Source organism: Ruditapes philippinarum, unplaced genomic scaffold (genome assembly GCF_026571515.1).
Source record: "Ruditapes philippinarum isolate M1 unplaced genomic scaffold, ASM2657151v2 ctg1727_1_1_1_1, whole genome shotgun sequence".
Taxonomy (NCBI): Eukaryota; Metazoa; Mollusca; class Bivalvia; order Venerida; family Veneridae; genus Ruditapes; species Ruditapes philippinarum.
Window position 1 is genome coordinate 41,457 of NW_026865072.1, and position 27,419 is coordinate 68,875.

Consider the following 27,419-nt stretch of genomic DNA (forward strand, 5'->3'; position numbering starts at 1 on the left):
ACTTTTCATTAGGTACACTCTGATCAAACCAAATATGCCCAAATCCATTTCTCATAAGTAAATTTTTAACATATGTAACCCAATTATTTTGTCCATAGTTATCAAAACATTTCATCATATTGTATGCTTTTTTTACATATCTTTGTTCATCCATTTTTATGATTCTACACCAATATTTAATAACTCTTTTAGCAGTTGTAATAAACATTGGATATCTGCCACAATCCCCCAAAATAGCTATATTAATTGTTTTTTGACTAAGGCACATATATCTTTTACATGCATAATTTTGAATGGAATCAGTGAATTTTTGCTCACTAGCACCCCAAATCTCGCTCCCATATAACAAAATTGGACTGATTTTTGTATCAAATATTTCAAAAAATACATGTTTAGGAAGTTGACCATACTCATACAATTTATTTAGAATAGATATAAGAACTCGTTTAGCTTTGATACTTTGGTCCTGTGCCATAATAGGAAAAGACAGTTTGCTTGTGAAAGTGTTGCCTACATATGAAAACTTTGATACAGTCTCTAATCTGTTATCATCAAAAAACCACTTTTCATGCATACTTAGTTTCCCCCCTTTTTTAAAAACCATAACCTTAGTTTTGCTAGGATTAACCTTGACAAAGTGTTGATCACAAAATTGTTTTAACAAATCAAGCAATTTCTGGAGTCCATTAACAGTGTCTGAAGTCAGAGCTAAATCATCTGCAAATAATAATGTCAATATTTCTGTAACATCTGGAAACAACTGAATACCTTTTAGCTGACAATTTTCTATTTCCTTTACAAATTCATTAATAAAAATGACAAAAAGTATTGGGGAAGCTAAGCAACCCTGTTTTAAGCCTATATGACAGTCAAAATACTCTGTTAAACCATCACAGTCAAGGGTGAAAGAAATAGCAGTTAAGTTACAATTAACTGAAAGAAAGGGCAGTGGTTACAATTGATTGTTGCCTAAGTGTGAAAGGAAAGATAGTGGCTACGAGTAACGGTTACAATTGACTGCAGTAAAAGGCAGTAATACAAATGACTAATTTTCAAGTATAAAGGGACTAGCAACCAAAAATTCAACCTAGGTTGACACTCCTTAAAATGTATTAATATTATCATCATGTACATAAATATGCTGAACACACATCATTTAAATGTGTTTTTATTTCCACTATCATCTTAGTTGTGTTATTAAATATATATATATTGCAACATTACAACAAAACAGTTAAAATATTATGATTTTTTTTACATTAAAACCCAGGTGGATGAGATAGGAAAGGTTTTATCATAAAAATATTTCTATGATTGTGGTTCCATAAAATTCTGTTTTATTTTTCCAACTTTTTATTAATCTATCACACAATATGGAGTAGGATTTTTTGTTACAAATATCTGATGACTATGACATAGTATGGGACAATTTCACTATATGGATGAATTTCATGTCCCATTAGTTTGATGCAATTCACAATTTTCATTGATAAAGGTAAAATACTATGGAATGTATATGAAGATATTTTACATTAACTCTGGGCCAATATTCTTACGCAATTAAATCCAAAATTTTTAAGCCATGCATTTCATAATTATGAGACTTTATATAAAACTGACTGTAACATACATGTTCATTTCACCAGTTTGATAGTACATTGGTGGTCAAGGAGAAAACTTTCAAGTTTCTAAGGGGGATAATTTTAGTAAAACTTTATGATATAGTTAGCGATCTTGGCCAGTGACCTACTATAATTAATACAAACTAGAAATGTGTCCATAGAGAACGGGTGCCCCCATCGCGCCACTGTTCTGTCAATCTTTTTACTAAGTCAAGGGAAATAACTCTACAAATACTGGATAAATCCACAAGCGAAACCCAAGGTGCAAATCTAAATATGCTGAGCAACCTGCCCATAAGGTTTAATGACTATGTCAAATCCTTTTTGAGTAACTTGCGACACAAGTTGAAAATTGCAAAAAATTTCTAAGTGAAGGGCAATAACTCTAAAAATTTCTAAATAAATCCAGACGAAAATTTCTGATGCACAACTGCACATGCTGATCAACATTCCTGTAAAGTTTCATGACTCTAGGTCAAATACTTTTTGAGTTACATGCGACACAAGTTGAAAATTGCAAAATTTTACTAAGTCAAGGGCAATAACTCTGAAAATACTAAAAATATCCAGACGAAAATACCCAGGTGCACAACTACACATGCTGATCAACATTCCTGTAAAGTTTCATCACTCTAGGTCAAATACTTTTTGAGTTACATGCGACACAAGTTGAAAATTGCAAAATTTTACTAAGTCAAGGGCTGTAACTCTACAAATACTGAAAATATCCAGACAAAAATACCCAGGTGCACAACTACACATGCTGATCAACATTTCTGTAAAGTTTCATGACTCTCGGTCAAATACTTTTTGAGTTACATGCGACACAAGTTGAAAATTGCAAAATTTTACTAAGTCAAGGGCAATAACTGAAAATACTAAAAATATCCAGACGAAAATACCCAGGTGCACAACAACACATGCTGATCAACATTCCTGTAAAGTTTCATGACTCTAGGTCAAATACTTTTTGAGTTACATGCGACACAAGTAGAAAATTGCAAAATTTTACTAAGTCAAGGGCAATAACTCTGAAAATACTAAAAATATCCAGACGAAAATACCCAGGTGCACAACTACACATGCTGATCAACATTCCTGTAAAGTGTCATGACTCTAGGTCAAATACTTTTTGAGTTACGTGCGACACAAATTATAAGTGAACAGACGGAAGGACGGACGGAAGGACGGACGGACGTTCCTACTGAGTTGACATTATGGGGTTTTTTCTTTGATCTCCTTTGATCTCTAAAACCACATAAGCAACGTATTTGCACCCCATAAGCAACGTTTTTCATCACAAGTACCGTCTATACGGATTGAACATGGATATTCACCCCACATCGTCATTTCAGTGAGCTCGGACAGACGGACAGACGGACAAGGGTAAATCTAAATGCCCGCCACTAACGTGGGGGCACAAAAAGATTTATGACGTTTCTAATAAAAACCTCCACTGCAAAAATGCATGCAATACAGCAACCAGAAATTTTCTCAGTCAACTTTCAATCGATTTTTACAATTATAATTTCAATGACATATGTAAAATCTAAAGTAGACAACTTAATGACTTTACAATAATTATGTTTTTAAACGACATAATATAAAATTTAAAAGGAGCAACTTTCGTTAATGAGAATATTACAATCAGCAAAACTTTTATCAAGTGTAATGTCAACACTTAATGTCAAGGTGAAAAGAAAAGCCTCATTAATCTCTGGCTTAAAAACAGTACAGATATGATGAGAACATGGCAGAGAAATGCTTTTTACTCTTTTATCAAATTTATACATAACTCATTTTGATGAATTATTTCATGTCACAGCTACCTAAAAAAAAATCCAATTACTTTCATCAATTTAATCTTATAATTATAACCATTATACTGATCATTAGTGACCTATTAAAAACATTTTTTATATTATCCTTTAAGTAAAAACCATCATAACCAAAAAATAAATGACATTAACATTCCCTTAAATGGTTAGCTTCACCCCATTAAGGGTTATGTTCAAATGACATATCAAAGGTTGCCAAATAAGTCACTTTCTTAAATTTCAATTCTAATGCTTATTCTCTGATATTATCTCATTAATATGTTTCTGGGTGTAGCACTGGATGGTTCCAAATCTGAAATCTGGACTTACAAATCAAATGCTTTCAGTTCAAACCTTTAAATCTAATTAATAGCCTGTTAAATTGTTCTTAGATAATTGAAATCTAATTAATTTACATTTGCAGTGATAGATATTTCATTTGATATAAAAGCCATCTCGGGACAGGTTAAAAAAAATGCCCTATAGCCATTACTGTACATAAAATTTGTATCAGATTAAAATAGAAACAACTAATAAAGCAAAATGTAATTGGTAATAAATTAGAATTTTATTATTTGTAAATATGTTGACAATGTCCATTTAGATAAAATGATAGGGATCTTAAATAGGGGTGTCACATTGCTCTCATTCTTAAACCAATATTGACAAATGCATACAAAATTATTTTGATGATTTATTACAGATATGAACATGTTGCTACAAACCAGCCTGTGTATCAGATCATCTAATTAAAATAATGTAAAACTCAATGTAAACGATGCTTTGATGTTCCATTTATTAATTAATTTTTAATTCAAAATTTGATAATTCTGGGTTTGTTTTCATTGTGAAAATCAGTACAACCTATCCACAGACTGTGTTATTCTGACAGTACAAAGAAGTATAAAATGTGTTACCATCCATTACATAAAGTTATTGCTATATATTATTAACTTAAAATTATAACAATATGTATTTTAAAGGAAGTACACTTAGGTCAAAAAGCCTAAAAACGGTGTAGTTTAAATTTCTTACATAGATCAGCTGCAAAACTTAAACATAACAAAATGCACAAGATAATTGAGATATATACTTGGAAATAAATTGAAAATCATATTTTTGTGCTATTATTAGATGGATTTGCAAACCTTTTCAATTTTGGGTAATTTTTTTTACAATTAATATAGTCATTCTGGAAATTCAGAGTGAAGGACTGATCTGAAATTTTACATGCAAGTTATTTGTCTAGACCTTCATCAAATAGAACATAAATCTCTAAAATTTATTTACAGTCCTGTTATGTCAAAAAAACCTAAGTGGAGTCCCTTTAAAGTAAGATAAATAACTTAATATCAGTAAAATAAATAATTGACAGTAAGCTTTCTTCTCTTTAAATGACAAATTGCTGGAAAATAAAAGAACTAAGGTAACTACAGTAACAACATATCAATATATTATATTATACAGAAATCATAAGGTTATGATACTGTACTGTTTTACAAAATCTAAAACTATTACTGTTTCTTTTTTGTGACAGAACTCAAAGATGTAAAGAGGGTGTATTCCATACTAGCTGAAATATGCATGTATAATAATGCAAATGAACTCATCTGTAAGTGACCCAGGACATTTTCACTTCAATCCACACAAAGTAATTGGTTTTTATTATGAAGAAAAGAAGAGAAAAGAGTCACTATGTAGGTGACTGTTGCTGTGGTTCATAGCAACATCTGGTCATAAAATGTAATTGCAAAAAGACCCAACTTGATCATAATTAACCCAATCAATACTGAAATACTGCACCAATACAATTTCCTGCCAGGTTACACTTTTTGTCCAGCTTGTATTTCACAACTTACCTTTGTAATTTATAGCTATTTGATATATATATATATACATGAAGTTTGTACTTCTTGTAGGAGTACAAAAAAGCCAGTTAATAGGAGATATTGAATGAGTGTTTAAGGTTCAAAACTTAATTTAATGAAATTATATGATCCGAGCCTCTGGGGAGCATAATATTGTTTTATTCAACTAGTTCAATATATTTAGTAATGAACCTATATGAATGTTATATTCTACTTAAAAATCACCTTCACTAAAAAGACCTATTTTCCTTAATAAAATTACTATTTTTTCATTATAATACTCGCAAATTCATAGTAAAACAATAAGTTTTCCGGCTCTGTCGTATAGATATAATATTTTGGGTTAACATTTTGTTTAAATATTGATTGTATTTTATAAAATTATGCTATGATGAAATAAGTTTTTGCCAGGCCCTCATGGAAGATCAGTAAACCAAAATGTTCAAACCTCTTGGTATGCTAGTTACTTTCTTACAGACAAAATGTGAGATAGATTTTTAGTTATCAGAATATGGGATTTCAAAAATAAATATAAGGCCTAAAATAAAAAATTGTTCAAAATTTTTTATGTTGCCAAACAAATTGTCTCTTTTGAAATAAACATTGATCGTAAGTCTGTCAATGATTTGTGAGAATTTCATCTTTATACCAGTCTCTTAAATATATACTGAGATAGATTAAAAAAATTTGGGTCTAAACTCGAATAAAAAACACCATCCTATGATATTTTTAAATGCATATAACTTATACATATAAAGAATAATCATGTTCAACAGAAAAAAAAATTTGGATAATAAAAAGTTTATTTAACTATACCTACCCTACATTAAATGGTATGGGTTGCTGATCGTTGAAATATAATAAGTATATAAGAATAAATTACCTGTTTCCTCTTTAAGTATTTAGAATGAGACAAACAGCTATATCTAGGTGAAGGAGGGGTCTTCAAACAGCTGATTAACACAGATTTCCTATTAACAGAAAAATATATACATACTTATAACCAATAATGTTCTGAAATTCAATGTATTAATTTTATATTGATTTTACAGGTTTCCAAAGATGCTAAATAGCTAATATAAAAATACAGAAACGATTTCTCAGCATTACTTTTTAGAAGAGCTTTATTTTTTATGAGACCTCTAAAAATTCACAAGTATATTCTGGTAAAAAATATATATTGAAAACAAAATAAGGTATTTTCTATATCAAGATATGAATTAGTTTTAGAAATTTCAAAATGTACAAGTACTTAGATGTTATATGAACACATGAACAATTCAACATTTGTATGGACCTCTAAACATACGGCATATTCCTGTCATTTTCATAACTGTATGAAATGAACAGTAGCTCAATGGTCCATTGTAGACTTTATGAATATAAGGTTTGGTAGGAGACCGTTTACACCACAGCGGCAGCCGATTTTCCAGTCTGGAAGTAAAAAACTTACTTTTCTCCAAGTTCATGAATGAAAACAACTGCAGTATTATCTTCAGCACTTATTTCCTGTATATGCCCATGATAATGTTCACCTTCTAATATCACCTGAAATATATAAAATAATTTATTTACCTTTATATTCAAATTAGATCTTTTAGTTAGTTCTAAGTAAGTTAGTTAGTTATTAGTTCTTTAAATACAAAATATCCCAATAATCACTCTAGTTAAGTTTTATAAAAGAAATGTTTACTCATTACCAATGTTCACCTCATTTATATATTTTAAGTTACATTTTACTTTGAAATATATACATCAAATATTCAGTATTAATTTCTTCTTATGCATTCATTTTAGTGACAGGCACAAAAATTCTGTTGAACAAATTGCATTATTATTTTTGGTCACTATTATAATAATGCAAGAACAGATTATTCCACCTCATCTTCTCAGCTTGCAATCAAACAAGTCCAGCGCAATAACCACTCAGCCATGCAGCCCCTTAAACTCACATTAGATTTCTAAAGCAGATTTCCTCAAGCTCACTTATTACAGAATCAAATCCATTTGTGTGCATTTTTATAATGTAAATTTATAATTCTTATGTACATACCTAGTAAAAATATATCAAATGTCAAATTCACAGTTCTAATACTGTAGGAATCCACAAAAGTAAGAAATATAAAAGATAATTAGTAATTACATAGTCTTGTAAGCCTATACAATTCAATGTGTACCCTGGCACATGTTACTTCCGATCACTGTTCCTTTCTTGGGAGCCTAAATAATTCAATTGAACCTTTCTTGCAATAACAGTTATGAGTTTAAATTGAATTGTAACCTCACAGCATATTTCACCTACAGTGGATCACGTTTGCACAACTGGCAAATTTCCACATAATATTTTCATTTAATCAGCATTTCATCAAGGAACTTATAAAGTTTAAAATTCTTATCCTAATTTTTGAAAGTGCATTTGAAGCAAAATGTGCACACAAAAAAACAACAGAACATTTTGCTTTTGACACTTTCAAAAGGTAACAGTTTTTACCTCAGAATTTCTGCCTCACTAGATTTGACATTTAAAATCTTAGTATCTTACAAGAAAAGGTATTCATCAGATAATGAATATCAAAGCAAGAGACACCATTTTCTACATGAAAAGTAAGTTATCATGCACATCACATCAACATGTAATTACAATATTCACAGGTACTCTAATTATTCAAGTATTGCCCATTAATCAGATGCAGACATTATACAGAATTCCCTACCATAGTGAGATATATAATTTTTATAGTACATAAAATATCATGACTTCTTTTCTAGATTAGACAGTATGATAAACTATTTTGATATCTTATTCAGTATTAAGTAAAAACCAACACTGTAATGAACATTAAGACAACTCTCTGGTTTAACATATTGTTCATAGAAGACCTACAGTACTTCTTGTTAAAAAGCAAAATAATATTTGACTATTCAAGGACAGCAAAATGATGAACTTTTTACACTTTTAGAAGACATAGACAAAACACACCAGACTTCCTGGAAACTGTTGCAAACCTGACTGACAAGTCTGACAGAGGACAAAGTCAGCTTAATTAATTCATAAGACAGTTAAAAGAAATAATTACCATATTTGAATTTTTTAAAGACAGAAAGTGATTAAAATAAGCCTTATTTATATTTACAAGACAGTAAATATTATTTGTATCAGCATAAAATTATGATGAATATGTTTTACTCAAGATCAAATATTTTAAATCACAATAGAATCTTATGATATTTCATGCAGAGCAAGCATTCAAAACATCTTAATGAGCTTCAAACTGTCATTAACATAATTGACACACTTATCAAAGCCAGTCAGCAGGACATTGGTTTAGTCCATTAAAGCACTATGACAACCTAATTTAAATTCAATTAAGACTACTCAGATCCTTAAGTACCCCTCACATTAAATGTTTGTCATTTTCACCTACATATAATGTTCATGTCCTTACAGGAAATGTTTTTACACTGACAACTAAAGAAATGTAAATTGGGGAGGTTTTGAATACAGTCTCACATGAACCTTATAGTGTATGGAGGAGAAGAATACATTTCAAAATCATGATAATTTTATGTAAACCACTTACTTCACTTGCTATCATGACCAAATATTCAAATGTTACGGTACATGATAAACATGAAAGGAAAATCATATCTTGATATGATTGTAAATTTAAGGTGGAGTCAAGCTCTATTATCCATAGATTGTTTTTATTATGCGTAAATTTATGTTTTAAAACTACATTCTTCACCTTTAATTATGTATCAAGGTAATTTCTTTACATCTTTTTCAGGCACCAAACTGTCTAATATTTTACCTTTTTCTGCAATTCTTACATAATGCTTGCACCATAGACAGTGATTTTGTAAACACCATTATTTTCAGCACACTGTTTAAAAGCTTTAGAGAGTATCCAAGCAATGATAGACACTTTTCTTAAGGCAAATTTAATGTGCCTTATCAAACAAACTTGTACAAAAGTGAAGGTGTTGAAATGTACAAAAAGTGATAAACATTTTGATATTTAAGAGGCAAGATGCAAGAGGCTTAAACAAACATAAGAATGCAATTTATAGCCTTTCAAAAATCCTACAGCCCTTTTAACAGTTTTCCTGCTAAATTTGTTTATGGATTTGCCCTATTTTAAACTTGATAGTTGAATCAGTTCATTATAAAGGAGTTATGTTATACTAGTTACTAACAGAATTGATATCAGTTCCTAAAGAGTTCATAATGTAAAAAACTTAAAGTAACAAGTCTCAATTTATGCTCTGAGCAGGTTGACCTGGGTCTATAATGGAAGAGAGGCTTATCTCTTTCATTTCAAGCTGAGTGAGGGTTAAAATGAATGTTTAAACTAAATGAAATATGTCTATAGGACACGTATGTACCCCCAGCTTCATTTGCTGTCACAGATGCAAATCATATCTTATAAAAGTAAAGTGTTATGTTAAAAAGTTATAATTATATAATGCATTCATTTGTAATAACATTATTATAACAAATACTTTGAAATAACAGTATTATGTGTTTCACAAACAGTATTTATACTGCGTGACTTACTATTCTTGATCAAACAGTATTATTTGATGCATCACTGTGACCTCAAAATCAAAAGCGGCCATCTACTAGTCATGACCAACCTCCAGACTAAATCTTAGAACTACTAGGTCAAAATGCTCTCTGGTTATTGGTTGAACAAGTTTTAAGTGGTTAAGGTCACAGTGAACTTGACATTTAACCTTAAAACCAAAACAGCAATCTTCTAGTCATGAACCATGAACAACCTCTACACCAAATCAAAAGACTGTAGACCAAAGCATTTTCAGGTTAATGGTCAGGCAAGCTTTTAGTGGTCAAGGCCACAGTGACAATGACCTATTGATCATAAAATCAATCCACGTTATCAACTTCTACTTTAAATCTTAATGCTGTAGACCAAAGCTTCTCTAGTAATTGGTCAAACAATATATTAATGTCAAAGCAGTAGGTTTCACTTAATCTTTGACCACAAAAACAATGGTCATCTACTGGACATGGGAACAGTGTCTTCCAAGTTAAATAAACAGGACTTATTCCTCCCTAAGTTATTGGTCCAAAAAGGAAGAAACAAAGTACTAAGATACTAGAGAATTTTTACAAGTGAAAATATGTTTTCATGAAAATTAGCATGAATCTGGATGCATTGGATGCGTATTGCTTTAAAGGTGAATTTTTTTTACAAATTCATGCCTAATAGGATGTATCAATTATAATCCTTTCAATAACACAGTATATAAACATAATCACTGTACCCTGTCTTGCGAGCCTATACAATTCAATATGAACCATGTCTTGCCAGTACAAGCACAAGTCACTTCTCATCACTGCACCCTTCTTGGTAGCCTAAATATTTTAACTTGTATCATTGCTTGAATCAAAGCCGGCCATTTATAAGAGAAAAGTCAGAGTACTGATAAGGTGGCAAGCAATATTATGCACTCTCGTTAATTTTGAACACTTGTTATAGCAACATACTATGGGCACTTTTACTTTTAATTGCATTATAACCAATTGACATAACAATGTCAAATACTCTCTGTTACCTCATTCTACATCAGACAATATAACAAACAAAAAGTGGATAATGTCAAATCTTATTACAATTTTTGTTTCACACTTTTCTAGTTTCAGATAATTGTGACTGAATAAAAATGTAAGACGTCTGTTTTGAACACTCTAAATCTGACACTTATATACGGTAACACAAAAAGTGGATCATATCAAGATATTTTTACTGTTAGTGAATTAAAATGTAAGACATCTTTTAAAGCTGAAACCAAACTATTTAACATAAATGATTTGTTTATTATGATAAATAATTTGTTGTTGGCAATAGCACATCGGTTCAGATAAGTCAACACTTGTATTGATACCACCAGAGTTCTGACACAGGGAGATAACATCACAATATGCATGATCAATCAAGTAAGAACAGCTAAAATTTACAATTCATTAAAAAATTCAACAAATTTGACTAAAAGCATTTTGCTGAGGTTTATGCATATATGATATTTAGTATGAAAATATTAATTCTGAAGCTGTTCCATCTGAATGAGTCTCCCACAAAATGCATTCACGTCAGTTTAATGGACTAAAGTTAAATTTATCTTTTAATTTATACTCAGTGAAGCCATGAATGTCTGAAGATTTTAAGCATGATATTGACCCTATGTTTGGCAAGTGAATTATGCTATATACAATACCTATGCTCTACACAATACCAGAGGTTACTAGTGAACAGAATTGATAATAAAATTTAATATGGCTATGCTTGTGAACATAATTTAAATTCAGGGCTGCCAATTATAAATATTTTACTGTGGTAAATACAAGTCATTCCACAAGTCAATCCAAAACAAAACAATAATTTACACATTACTTTTGATAGCAGACAAACTGTTCAAGGGTATAAAGCTGTATCTTATAACATATTTATATAAATTTTATTAACAGTAACATTATATGAGCTGGGTCACGACAAAACCAACATAGTGCATTTGCGACCAGCATGGATACAGACCAGCCTGCGCATCTGCGCAGTCTGATCAGGATCCATGCTGTTTGCTATCAGTTTCTCTACTTGTAATAGGCTTGGTAAACGAACAGAATGGATCCTGATCAGACTGCGTGGATGTGCAGGCTGGTCTGTATCCATGCTGGTCGCAAACGCACTATGTTGGTTTTGTCATGACGCAGCTCATATTGTATAATGGTTGAGTCTTGAAAGAGTTGTTTTACAAAAATGGCTCTTTTATTTAACACATAAATTTTGTACATAAACGGAATAAAATGTTCTGGAACAAAATATTATTCTGCTTCTTTAATAGGAATTTAACCATTTAGCAATGATTTCCTGAATGCCCCATTTGCTTTTAAGGCTTTTTCCTACCATCTTTCTTCCATACAAGCATTGTGTAAGTATTCTTTTTTAAAATTTAAAATTTTTGCAGTACACTTTAAAGAGACATACACAATTTTCAACAAACTAAACAAGAGGGCCATGATGGCCCTGAGGTCGCTCACCTGTATATAGGCCCCCCACCCCCCCCCCCCCCCAACGTTGCAGGGCCAATTTAACCCAAGGGCTTTTATTTGCACAAACTCGGTAGACACCCATAAGAAGATGTTTCATGCTAAACATCTAAGCTCTAGCTCATTGGGCTTTATTGAAAGAAGATTTTTTTAAAGTTTTTACTATACACATATAGTTAAAAACAATGACACCCCTGGGGCCGGGCCAGTTTTGACCCCAGGGCTTTTATTTGAACAAACTTTGTAGACACTTACTAGAAGATGTTTCATGCTTAATATCTAAACTCTAGCTATTTGGGTTTTCTCAAAGAAGATTTTTAAGTTTTTGCTATACACATAAAAAGAAAATCAATGACCCCGGGGCGGGGCCAATTTTGACCCCAGGTCTTTTATTTGAACAAACTTGGTAGACACTTATTAGAACATGTTTCATGCTAAATATCTTAGCTTTAACTCTTTTGGTTCTTTAAAAGAAGATTTTTTTAAGTTTTTACTATATGCATATAGGGAAAATCAATGACCCCCTGGGGCGGGGCCAATTTTGACCCCAGGGCTTTTATTTGAACAAACTTGGTAGACACCTATTAGAACATGTTTGATGCTAAATATCTTAGCCATAGCTCTTTGAGTTCTTTAAATAAAGATTTTTTAAGTTTTTACTATATGCATATAGGGAAAATCAATGACCCCCGGGGTGGGGCCAATTTTGACCCAGGGCTTTTATTTGAACAAACTTGGTAGACACCCATTTAGAACATGTTTCATGCTAAATATCTTAGCTGTAGCTCTTTTGGTTCTTTTAAAGAAGATTTTTTAAGTTTTTACTATATGTATATAGGGAAAATCAATGACCCCCGGGGCAGGGCCAATTTTGACCCCAGGGCTTTTATTTGAACAAACTTGGTAGACACTCACTAGAAGATGTTTCATGCCAAATATCTAAGCTCTAGCTCTTATGGTTTTTTAAAAGAAGATATTTAAAGTTTTTTCTTTCGGTTGCCATGGCAACCAGAGTTCTGCATGGAATTAAATTCTTTGAACAATTTTTAAAGGTGACTACCAAAGGAACATTCCTGTGAAGTTTGGATGAAATTGGCTTAGTGGTTTATGAGGAGATGTCATTTAAAGTAAAAGTTTACGGACGGACGGACGGACGGACGACGGACGGACGCCGGACGAAAAGCGATCACAAAAGCTCACCCTGTCACTTTGTGACAGGTGAGCTAAAAAGATGGAGGCTTTGGTACCTTTATTCATACATTTTGTACTTGCAAAATTAATAGATTACAAACATTTTGCAAATATCATCCATGTAACATAGCCTTAATTATTTTGATTTTAAATCAGACACTGACTTTTTCAATTCAATACAAATTTTTCATAAGCATTTTGGACCTTCTGTTTTTAATGGAATGTGAAAGACAGAGAAAAAAACATCCTACATATTACAAGTTGATTGTCATTCAATATAAAAACCTTGTTACATGATAGGACAATCATCAGATCTACATGATAATGTATTGAATGGCATGCGCCAGTTTGTAACCCCTAAGTTGAATACAGGGCAAAATAGTCAGGACAAAAGAAAGTAGATAATGGTATTGACTTATAATATCTAGAACATAAATCTTTTATTACAAGAACGTGAGGTATAGCTCAATCATATAAAGTTTCACTCAAATTGCATTACTGGTAAAAGAGAGGTCATTACAACAGTACAGACATAACTTTAATAAACATAAATAATTCAAGGGCCATAACTCTTACAACTAGGCTTGGAACTGATCATTCTAAAGTTTGCATAAAATTGTGCCGGGATATTACAGACAAGTTTTGTGACGGAAGGACAGAGGACGGAGAAGTAATCCCTGTATGTTGCCACTACTTTGAAGAGGGAACACAGAAAAAAGGTAGAATCTTAGCTGCAAGAATTAAACTAACTTACAACTTTTTGAGTGTATAATCCAATAGTATCTGACCATCAAAGGTAATTTCAATTTGTCAGTAGATACTTACAATCCTTATAATATATTATATAATAATTATTTTTATGATATCTTTTAAACCTTAACTATATCATAACATATCCTCCAGATCAATTTGCATTAAGAAAGATCATGTGGAAAACTGCAAGTTCATGTACAGAATAGCACATTGATTTTGAATCATTTTCTTGCACAAGCATTAGGTTTTGTTCCCTGCATATTAAACCGAGATCAATACATGAGAATATAGGAGTTTGATAAACAATAGAAACATTAAATTTCTCTTTGCAATAGTCTTCAATATTATACTACAATAATCTTATTTTGGAACATTCCATAGTAAACAAACAATTTTCTCTACCAAGAAGTTAGAAAGATTAAACAAGGGCACAGCATGCTGTGTCAACGCTCGTCTGTCAAAAATTCCAAATTAAAAAGGGGGCTTAACTCAAAAAATATTGCTTTCAGAGTTATGCCCCTTATCTAATAACTGCACCTTGTCATGATGAGCAAGTTTTTTTTTTAAATGTTTGAATAATGGGCCATTAAAGTTTTTGCATAATGACGATGCAGCAGTGATCATAATAGCACGACTTTTTCTTTGAAACAGACAAGCTAAAATTCATCAGATGCTGTTGGAAGATATAGACAGATTACATGCAAAAGGACATCAGCAGATCTCAAACAAGCGGATGTTTGATCACTTTAAGCTGGAATATAGCTAAAAACTAACCTGGCATTTGTCTCCGGGTGCAAACCGTTCTCTGTATTCGGGAGACTCTTTGATTTGCTCTGAAACAAACAAAAAATAAACACCACATTAATACAACATCAGCAATAATGATACCTGTAGAGGTGTAACTATTCATCGCTATCTGCCCAGGTCACCGATGTATAAATAAAATTAAAACATGCAATACATCACAATGCAATACATATTGTACCTCACGATGCATCAATATGGCCGACAAGTACTGCAATACATATTGTACCTCCGATGCATCAATATGGCCGACAAGTACTGCAATACATATTGTACCTCCCGATGCATCAATATGGCCGACAAGTACTGCAATACATATTGTACCTCCCGATGCATCAATATGGCCGACAAGTACTGCAATACATATTGTACCTCCCGATGCATCAATATGGCCGACAAGTACTGCAATACATATTGTACCTCCCGATGCATCAATATGGCCGACAAGTACTGCAATACATATTGTACTTCCCGATGCATCAATATGGCCGACAAGTACTGCAATACATATTGTACCTCCCGATGCATCAATATGGCCGACAAGTACTGCAATACATATTGTACCTCCCCAATGCATCAATATGGCCGACAAGTACTGCAATACATATTGTACCTCCCGATGCATCAATATGGCCGACAAGTACTGCAATACATATTGTACCTCCCAATGCATCAATATGGCGACAAGTACTGCAATACATATTGTACCTCCCGATGCATCAATATGGCCGACAAGTACTGCAATACATATTGTACCTCCCGATGCATCAATATGGCCGACAAGTACTGCAATACATATTGTACCTCCTGATGCATCAATATGGGCGACAAGTACTGCAATACATATTGTACCTCCCGATGCATCAATATGGCCGACAAGTATTGCAATACAGTTTCTAAACACAGCCCTAGATATTTGTAGTCAACTTTTTTCAATCACCTACACTCATATTCTAGGACAGTATTATTTATTGATGGATAGTAATTATGTTCAACATTTTCTCTAGACATATTCCTTTTCCTTTAATCATTGAAAAATATGTCACATATGTATTACAGTATACTAGTATATCCAATCATGGCCGTCTACCATGCAATACATTGATCTGATCTGGAAAAGAAACATGATTTAATCAAGCTATATGAAAGCATAAAAACCGACACAGTGACCTTTACATTCAGTACACAAAATATCTGTAATGATTTTCTTTCATTTGCCTAATTAGGTAGAGTCGTCCACAGTTGTTAGGATTACAGGATTAATGTAAATGTACAAGTTATAAATAGCTATAATTATATGCTAGTACTGCTCATTTTACCATCACAGACAGGATAAATATAACTTTATTTATACTAAGATATATCTATAGACTTCAATGGTTGCATTAGATAGATTTATTTCGGTAAGGAATACATCTACATAAACAATTACAACACATGTATTATACAAATATATATATTACATACATGAGAATGAATAAGTCAAGACATGTGATAGCACAAAATTATTTTCATTATGGTCCCCTTATTGCATTAATTCTAAAAAATAATAATTTATGACTCTTTTTTGTCTCATTTTGAAGGATGCTTCAAAACTAAACTCAAATTAATTCAAATGAAAACTGAAACAAATTTGGGTATATTATATATATATTGTATTCCTCTTATTATTTTAAGTTTGTTCTAGATCATAGTAACTGTTAGGAGTAGAATGGGTTACTTGCTCATTTTTATAGTAACACTACCAGATTATCAAACAAAGAAAATTGTGATCAAAGCCCAACACTTCTCCAACTAATGTAACTACTAGTGACCACTAAATCTGAGACCCTGGCGGCAGTGTTTGAATCTCAAGGTTATAAAAACTTTTTCTTAGTTCTGTCTCAAACCTCTTGGCCAGCGTACATTCTGAGACGGTTTTGACCAATCATATACCCGAGATCTGAGTTTTGAGAATTTCTTTATAACCTTGGCACCTGGACACGACCTTGCACATATCAATCTATAAAACATTTACTCTCCAGTTTTTATTGCCCATTTTGGGTACAATTGCAAATGACTACTTCAAATATATTAACAGAAATGATATTGATTTTATGTAATGCCTCACTAATGTGATGAACATTATACGAAAGCAACAATAATAATGCTTATTTTACTTTCGCAATTTGATGATTTCTTTTCATTGCCATAGTTTATATAATGGTCACAGGTTTCTCTCTAATAAAGCAAAAGAATATGAAGCTTTTTTACTCTTTTTTTTCAAACAGAAGAAACAATGCAATGGCTGGTTGGTATGACTATCTTATCAATACAATATAAGTGTGATGAGATATATATATATATATATCTCATCACACTTACATTTGTATTGTATATATATATATATATATATATTATATATATATATATATATATATATATATATATATATATATATATATATATATATATATATTATAGTAATGTTAAAGAAAATGAAAAAGGTGTGCCATCATCTTACAAAGAAGAAAACCTTATTAAAACTAGGTAAATATAATTATAAAAGAACAAGTGCAATGTATACATTTTACACAGAGCAAAAGAAAAATTGATCTGAGTTTTAAATGATGAACACCTATATAAAATGTATCTTTGTATATTTTGACAAATGTAACATTTCTTTCAGATACCCAGGTTGATGCAAACATATACATAAATTAAAATGTAAACCTGACTTGTGTTTGTCTAAATCTGGTTCAATAAAAGTGGCATAATTATGAATTTTATTCAATTTTTATCATAACTAAAAGCTGAAACCTGCAAAAAGAGAGGATACAATATTATCATATAGAAATAGTTCTACATTTTTTCAATTGTCTCAGTGGCTAAGATGTAATGCTCACTTACTAAGAAACTTTCATCTATCAAAGCTATGACCAAATTGGGTCTTTGGATCCTTTTATATTTACAATTTTGCAAACAAAGTCAAACATAACATTTTGTAGTACCATAATTTTTATGTTATTATCTATGTCATATTCATAACTTAACAGTACCTTAATTATAATCTTGGTCATACTTACAATTTAAACTTACAATTTAAGAGTACACTATATACTATAAAGTATGAGTATATTTACATTTTTGCAATACCGTGACACATCAATCTATGGTTTTTGCTGTAGCCTATATTATAAGCTATGTCAAATCATCCTATGTTTTTTGCTGTAGCCTATATTATAATATAGGTAAAATTATTTTATAACTTTTTGGTACCGAGTACATATATATTATAACCTCAAATGCATGTTTTTTTTTCACAAATAAAAGTAAATGACTTACTAAAATCCCTCATCAGAAAGTAAACTGTTCATTTTACGAGCCATGAATCTGTTGTGCAACATCCATTGAAAAAAAAAATTCTAAACAAGACACAAAATTAAGTGGTTTGCAACATTAATAAAATTTTTACTAATATTGATATGTAATTTACTTGGAGAGTGCTGATTAGTGAAATTCTTTTTAAATTTTTTAACACAACTGAATGGTTTTATAGTTTCTCCATTGATTTGAAGGATCATTAGTATTACTAATTGGCAATAATCATACCTAAATATATTCAAGTTAAGTGTTAAAAGTCATCTAAATTATCTGAAATAAAATAAATTATTATGAAAATTGACATCATTTTTAAACAAACCTATTTACTAAATATTTGAATAATAATGGCTATTTATCTTGACAACTGTTCCATTTAACATTTACCTAGAGCACTGCCCATGATGAAAGTCCATCTTCAAAGAATCTTGAGACGAATTTAGCTGATTTAAAGGGCTATTAATTCTGCCAAAAAAATAAATCAATTCATAAAATCCCCACAATATGATTATACCAAGGCAATTAACAATAGTCCAGTCATTGTGTGGAGAAATCCTTTCACAAATGTAGAAATTATGAACAGTAAAAATTGTTTTGAACCTATCAACTCACTGGCATTAACCTATCTTTTAGTACCAGCTTTTTTGTTGAAAATTCTGGCTAAGATTAAAATGATTACTTAGTTGAAACTCAATACTATTTACCAAAATTGGAATTTTTAAATTCTAGTAAAATAACAGTGTAGTTTAAAAAATAATGGATAATTAATGTAGCTAATAGATAAATTTATTTCAGAGAGCAAAAAGATAATTATATCAAATATTGAAATGAGAAAAGAAATGCATATTTTCTGTTAACAGTTATCTTGTATTTTAAGAACTTTCTGCATTAAATACATTCAAGTACTTTTTGTATTACATTTGAATTCTTAGCAAAAGAGCACCTCTTTGAAATTTAACCAGAACAAGGACATTTTTCTTTTTGTAAAAAATTCTGAAGAGTATTCATTTTCAGTTTTTGTACTTTTTTTCTTATCATTTCTTTATTATCTGGAAAGTGTAATGGTTTATTTTAATTTTCTTGAAAAATCTTTATTTAAGAAATATTTAAAGTTTTGTTATATGACTTTAAGCGTGAAATGTGTGCAATTATGGTAGTTTCATAATTTAAAATGTTTATATTTGGTAATCAGGATGGTAATCCTCCCCATGTTCAAAACAGTGTGTAAATAATTACTTCTGAAAAAAAAATGATGCCCCAATTGATAAATGACAAAATATGAATGGTTTCCTGAACCCACCCTCTTCATGTTTCATCAAAAATGACAGACACCAGTTTTAATTAACAAATTTATCTTTAGATGTGCTTTTCTTTGGTGAATAAGTAAAACTTTCCAATATCTGACAATTTTTTGTTGTTATTTCTATAGTGTACCTTTAAGCGTATAAAGCTATATCTCTGCTGCCTGCAATTTACAGATTTTTTGTTTGAATTTTGTATCAGTGTAAATCCAAATTACCTGTATGAAAGAAATATGTTAGTATTTTTTCATTATGAGCGAATGGTGCATGCACACAATCATTGTTAATGATTAAAATCCTTGCTTAAACTGTGCAAATGGTCAACATTTTACTCTATTTACAAAAAGTAGATCACTGGGTCAAATCTTGGTCAACTAATGTCAAAGTTAAATTCAACATCTGAAAATTTGCATATAGTTCAAAATACCAAAAAAAGTCACTTGACAAAATCTTAGGTAACTGACATTAAAGTTTAATTTTGCACTAGCACTTGTGACGAGCAACATAACCAATCGTTTGTATTGCCAAGGTAAGTCCCATAGTCCAAATGGACAAGTCGACATTTTCAAGAATTAGCTATATATATATATCAGACAGACAACATTAGAAATGCTTCTGATGAAAATGGACAAATTAGTCAAAATCAAATTTTGCCTGCCCTAATGTAGTCAAATTTATGTTATACCTGTAGCTTTAAATACAAAAAGGGGGTCACTGGGTCATGTAGGGGCAGGGGTCTAATTATACAGAAGGTCAACTAGACAATGTTTCATGCCAGATATATAAGCTATATAGCCTGTGAAGTTTCAGAAAAAGAGTTGTTAAGTTTTAATCATATACATATATTATAAGGAACAAAAAATTCTGGAAACAAAGTGATCCCTCGGAAGCATTAATCACAACAAAATAACATAAGAATCGCAGATACGGTTTGATTGAGTCTGTACATGAGGGATAATGATTAAGTGCAACATCCCTTTCGCCCCCTAGCACCGGCTTGAGCGGTACTCAATTCTCAACACTTTATAGTGTTGGCATCAATGATCCCGAAGGACCAGAAAATATAACAACACTGAAGAAACCCATGTTTCCCATTTCCAATTTAGACTCTAAGGCAATAATTTGAACAAACTTGGTAAAGACCCACTAGAGAATGGTGCTGAACAAACTTAGTAAAGACCCACTAGACAATGATGTATGCCAAATACCCTAAAGCCCTTGCATTTTTCAAGTCAAAGATTTTTAAAGTTATTATATATATATATATAGAAAAATTGCACGAAAAATCGGCACACCGCAGCCGGGACTCGAACCAAGGGTCTCTGGAAACCCATAACCCTGGGTAGAGCCAATTTCGACCCTTGAGCTATAATTTGAACAAACTTATGGTAGAGGTCTGCCCACAACACAAGCCAAATATTTAAGCTCTAGTCTAAGAGGTTTCAGAGATGAGTTTTTTTTTTAAAGTTTTTTCTGGCTCCTTAGTTAATATAATATACATATTAGAAAAACCCATGACCCCTGCAACTGGGCCAATTTTGACCCAATAGAAACTTGGTACAAACCCACTAGATAATGTTACATACCAAATATCTAAGCTCTATAGCACTTTTGAGAAGTTTTTTTTTTCTATGACCGCTGGGGTGGGGCCCATTTTCATTAGATAAAATTTGAGACCCTTTAACAGTCAATGTTTTTTTTTAAAAAAAAGATGGTAAACTTTCATTATTTTCATTTATGACCAGAATATAATAAAACTAAATCATACAAATTTTGATAACTTGTTAATTAAACATCAAATACTTTAAAGATATAATAATGCCAGATGAATGAATACTTTTTATTTGTTTCCTTCAACTGTGAAGTATCTAAATGCTTTGTTCTTATCAAATCAAATGTTTATTTTTTTAAGTTCATGTATGTGCGAGTGTGTTTTAACTAATTTTTGTTGCATAGGTTGAAGAATGAAAATTCAAGAAGTAGTATGAAATTATCTTCGGTGCATTGTAAAATAAACCTATGATAAACTTTGAAAATAACTTAACCAAGGAAACACAAACCAAAAGGAAATAAAAAATAAAATTCTGACATCTACAAAAGATTTACATAATGATCACCATTATGATCATGGGTGCTTGTCACATAAGACACTGGAGTCATTTATTTATGGGCAGACTGAAACAAGATCCGCTATTAGACAGAGTTGTTGAATTCTGGGGAGTCTCGATTGTTGTAACAAAATTGATGTAAGCATACTGATCAGATTTATTAATATCTAATGGGTCAAAATTTTGATAAACTCTTAAATATTAATAATATAATTTTATGATATCATCATGTTATGTTATTAAAGTAAATAATTATCTTTTCCCAGGTTCAACCCAACTAGAAGATAACAGGCTGTGTTACGGGCTGTGTTACGGATTTATCACTATCAAAGTGTCAAATTACTGTTTATTTGTAAATATACATTATAGTGCTTCACTTATAAAAGAGTTGTGGATAAAGAAGTATATTAATTTAATAAAGTCAATCTGCAATTTTACAGTTTATTTAAAGTGTTGTAGATATAGAAGTACAGTATATTAAGTCAATCTGCAATTTTATAGTTTATTAAGTGTTAATTAAGAAATCAGCTTTTCTGTAAAAATGATTTCACCATTTCTCAAAATTCATCATTATCCAGTCTGTTAAAATTACTTTAAAATTATAACCTTATACAGATCTGAATCATAGTAGTATCTACATCTAAAGTAAGAAATTTATATGGCCAAGTGAATTTTTTATGATCAATTATTTATGGCAAAATGATTAAAAAGCAGTGGCTTGAAAGAAAAAGAAATTATAAATGCGAAAAATATAAAATAAGATATATTCAAATCTAGGATGTAGGTTAAAAACTGCCATAAAAAATAATAGAACAAAAATAACATAAAATTAAAAAGTGTCAAACCAAAATAAGAACAAGTGTCATTTTCAAATTTCACTTCGTACCATATTCATAATCTACATCCAAAATATTTGAATTTTGTTTAGAATATCCATTAAGATTATGCATCGTCATTTTTATATGTAATTTTTTTTTTTCAGGATTCTTTAGCAACCACATTTTAACATCAGTGTCTTCAGTAGATATTCTCTATCTTAAATTTAATTTCTAAAGAAATTCCTATTTCTTGTCATGATGATATGAAGAAATAAACAAGAAAATCAAAACATACCCCTTTTCTCTTCTTCCCAGATATCCAGTTCTACGTTTCTATAGATACACGGGTCCAGTGCCTTAGCTATCCTGTACGGAACTGGTGGTGATATTCTACGTAAGTTACGGTCCTGTAGCAAACAACAATTATAAAACCATCACTAACTAATCAAACAACACGTTTCTTACATATGAATATTCAAATACAATTCACAACAGCTGGATCCTATCTCTGCTTTAATCTAAACATATTGACATGTCTTTTAAGAAAATCGTTTATTTTTTCACTTTTACAGCAGTTACAATCGCTGTTAAAACAGTTTTCAAGTAAACGCTTTATCAAAGCAAATCTCAAAAACGTTATCCTAACAATAGGCAAACTTCTGCTGCTTCCGATATCCTGTTACACTACAGATCTATATCCATTTTCAGTTCTTAAACAAAATGATCTGTCTTTAATCTACAATGTCTAAATTTCAAAACCCGTATAAATGTTAAACAAATTATTGCTCACAATCTAGATACAGGAGGAGATGGTTTATTATAATAATTTAGTCGTAAAATATGAAATGTCCTAATCCATTTTACTATGTTTTACTAGTCACCCATATCATACAAAATTATGCATGTGTATCGCCTATTGATGCCTTTATGGGACACAGCAAGGGAAGAAAATACACCAATACATACCAATCTCATTGATCTGTTTTAAGGTAAATATGGCAACATTAAATGCTACTGATTGTTTGTCTTTTCAAGTTGGGTTAACAGTGTACAGCTGTTATACATGCAACAATTATAAATAAGTAGATGCAAGCTTACATTTAGTAAGATTATGTAAAAAAATATTAATAATCATATCCTCGATACATGAATGAAAATTTGCTCATGACGGACAGACCACAGAAATGTGCGTGGGTAATAGATTAAGAACATAATTAATGTAATCACTGAAATTCTGTTGAAAAATGGAACGTTTCGTCTGTAACTTACATTTAGCATGGAATTGAATTATGTTTTTAATAGTATACATTTATGATAATGTAGGATTTTCAAAATTTATCAAGTCATAGAAAAAAAAAACTTACAGGCAATAGATTGAAACTATAATCATATTCAAAATTAAAAAATTTAAAAACAGAGAAGTTAAAGACTGTCCCCTATGTAAGGAATAGAAAACAAATGCTAGAAACAAATATATGTTTATTTGAGTTCATACTTTAGTCTTTGATAAATGTTGTTCCATGAACCATGAATAAAACTCCTGCTAGCTATTTTCTTACATTTCAGTTCGTTACCGAATTGCTGGTGACCTACCCGATTATAAATTCAAAATTAAAGAACCAGAATGGCTACCTTAAAGACTTGAATGTTTCACATCTTCAAACAATCAATATATTTATCACTTAAGTCCATTACTCCCTCTTTAACATGGATCAAAATCACATGATGAACTGTCACCTAAAGCTTTCAACTCAAAAAAGAGATAGGCACAAGCTGTTGCCATAGTAATCAATGTTTTACATACAGTTACTGTTCTGCAGCCTTTTGTTCTTCCTACACTTTATGGAATCTTTAATGTTTAAATCTAATGTACCTTGAAAGCGTAACTTCTGTTCGACACAAAAAAAGATTTTAATCTTTTGTTTCCATGACAAATGTTGCAAAGAATGCTGTAGTTTCTTAAGAAATTCAGATGTGATAACCTTGCGGGCAAACTTTCCCTAAAAAAGCTCTATATTCCCATACAGTTCAATGGTTCAAATGTCAGGTATTTAAAACAAGAAAAATACTAGTCTGTCCCATTAAAAATGGAAATGAACTTTTGCATGGTGTGAATTAACAAAACAAGGTTGAATAAAAATTTAACTATTTTTGTAAACTAAAAAAAAGTCACTTTCGAGATTTTTCAGGATTTTACTCTAAATTGTCTACTTTTCTTGTGAAAGCAAATTTTGATTTCTCTATGGTAAATCTCTGTTGTTTATTTTCCGTAGCCATTGCCGAAGTACTCTTCATTTGAAGATGAACGGGAGAAAGCACGTGTCATGTTTCTAAAATATACATGAGGTTCTTGGGGGTCGTTTCATGATTATTTTACAAAGCTGGATCTACAAGATGTAACAGTTTAGTTGCAATGCATAATGGAAAACTTTAAAAAATGGAAAAAAAAAGCAACAAGAACATCGAGTCACATGGAGGAGATCTAGAAATTGCACTTACTTTTAAGCTGAATAGAATCTCTATGAATTTCAAAATAGACCTTTATAAATGTCACGACAAATTCACATTCTGAAGATTCCTTCATTGCCAGTTTCTATCCAGTTCCGTAGATCCCACTTTTTTTACTTCAAAACTCCTGAATGACATGACTCCTACACTTTTGATGATCCAGATTTTTAAACTGTTTATCCGTCTCATTATTAAAATATTGTTCAATTTGTGCAGTTATCTGGGTTAGCAAATGAAATATGTAAATGAAACACATCATAATTCAGCATGTTCCAAATCCATAATTCAAGAATGGCCCATCAATTTAAGATGTCAACATCACAATGTTTATAACTCTTGAAAATGGATTCCCGACGAAAAATTTATTACGTCAACGAAATATATGACGTAACAAAATTGCCTCGCGCTTTTATGGGTGATTCCAGTTGTGGCATTGACAGAGGGCGGTTAGGCATATATGTAACCTCAAACAGATAATTTTAGGCATTGAGATAAATTTGTCTTGATGGCATTTAAAATATTTTTTGCATACCCAGATTTTGCAACTTAACTGTAAAAATTCAATTAATGTTTTAATAATAAAACTTTTGATAACATTTAAATAATTTTAAACACACTTAATGACATGAATCTACAACAGTACAATACTTCTTCCATTAATAACATATAACATTCGTTTTGATTTTATCTTTTTAAACTATTTTATATATTTCTCAGAAATGATTTCCCTACATATTATCTCGTTATTCAAGACTTCTGTAAATCCTACTCTTTAACCTACAAAATATACAATACGCGGTATTTTTTCTCCTGCGAAAAAATATGCTAGATCTATTGTTTTTTCACTGAATTTTTTCAAATTTTAGGAGGGCTAAAATTATTGAGAACGTCACTCGGTGTTTCTCTTTGACTCGATCTCCCCTTCATATTATTACATGTAATATAAATCTGTGATATTAACAAAATAATTATATGGAACACTTTGAGTCTACAAAAACACACACTTATTGTCTCTTATTGAACACTCCAATTCAAACTTATTACTGCCGGTATTTCTGGACATTTTGTTGAATAGTGAGACGGAAAGTTAAATCTGTATTTACGAGCTTAAAGTGTATACGTTTGATTGCTCAAACTAGAAAGCATGATATTATATTCTTATAATTTACATTTTCAATGCTGAACGTATAGTGAATCAGTTTTCCTTTCTATATATTACTTGTCTGATTTGCATTTGTTGACGATTTCTTGTGAAAGTTAAAACCTACCGAAAATTTTAGCGCACGAACATCGCAAGCGAAATAAGAAGGGTAACATATTTTTGTATCCCATCGAACCTGGTCAATTTCATTATTTTTGAATAGACGCGATACATACGGACAAAATTCAGACAACTACATAATTATGTAAATTAAACATTAATAAGCGAAGAACCATTTTTATAGTATTAGCTAGTGTTCCCGCTTGCGTTATTCAAGATACGCGCTTGATTGAAAAGTTATCTAATCAAATCACTTCATTGTTCTTTTTTCTCTTAAAAAATATATAAAATACGACAGTATATGATGGTTACAATTAATTAAATCTTTGTGTGTTAGAATTTATAAAGCGGTAACTGATATTTTCACTTCAAATGATTTTGATTATTTTAAATTATGGTTTGCTAGTAAAATTGCCTTCTTGACACCAACTTTGTTCTCATTTTTCATTTTAATGATAACATTTAGCTATTGATCAGTAAGTAAATAAGAATAATCAATTTTTTATAATTACTGAGTACATTCCCGCTAATTGTGAGACGAACCCTAAATGACCTCTATATGGGCGCCGCCCTTTTGAAATGGACGTCACGTTAGGTTACAACGTAAGTCAACGGGAAAAAATATAATTTTAACATTTTGACCATATAACTGGCTTTATGAAAAAAATGAAAAACATGCCTAGAGATATTGACGTCAGGGTTAACAAGACATTAATTTAAATGATTTTACTATTTTATTTAATAAAAAATGGAATGTTCAAATTTGATGGGACAGACTATAGTTAAGACATTTTCTTGATTTTTCATCATAAAAAAACTTTAAGCTAGACATCCTGAAGTTGACCCAGCCCCCAAATCTTTTTTCTTTATAAACTAGATTTTTCCAATAATATCATCATTGAGAATTCACTTATTTGAAGGCTACATCAATCACTTATT

The 27,419-nt window shown here is 30.9% G+C and overlaps 1 protein-coding gene across 3 annotated transcripts in view; it reads right to left on the reverse strand.

Annotated features, from left to right (window-relative positions):
* The window catches only part of LOC132727724 (OTU domain-containing protein 4-like), a 67,083-nt gene that overhangs the window by 18,450 nt on the left and 21,214 nt on the right, over positions 1–27,419 (reverse strand). For all 3 annotated transcript variants that reach the window (XM_060713292.1, XM_060713290.1, XM_060713291.1), the window contains exons 9-12: positions 23,007–23,118; positions 15,095–15,153; positions 6,761–6,855; positions 6,191–6,278 (exon numbers count right to left, since the gene is read on the reverse strand). In XM_060713292.1, the coding sequence (XP_060569275.1) occupies positions 6,191–6,278; positions 6,761–6,855; positions 15,095–15,153; positions 23,007–23,118 (354 nt within the window). The remainder of the gene's footprint in view (positions 1–6,190; positions 6,279–6,760; positions 6,856–15,094; positions 15,154–23,006; positions 23,119–27,419) is intronic.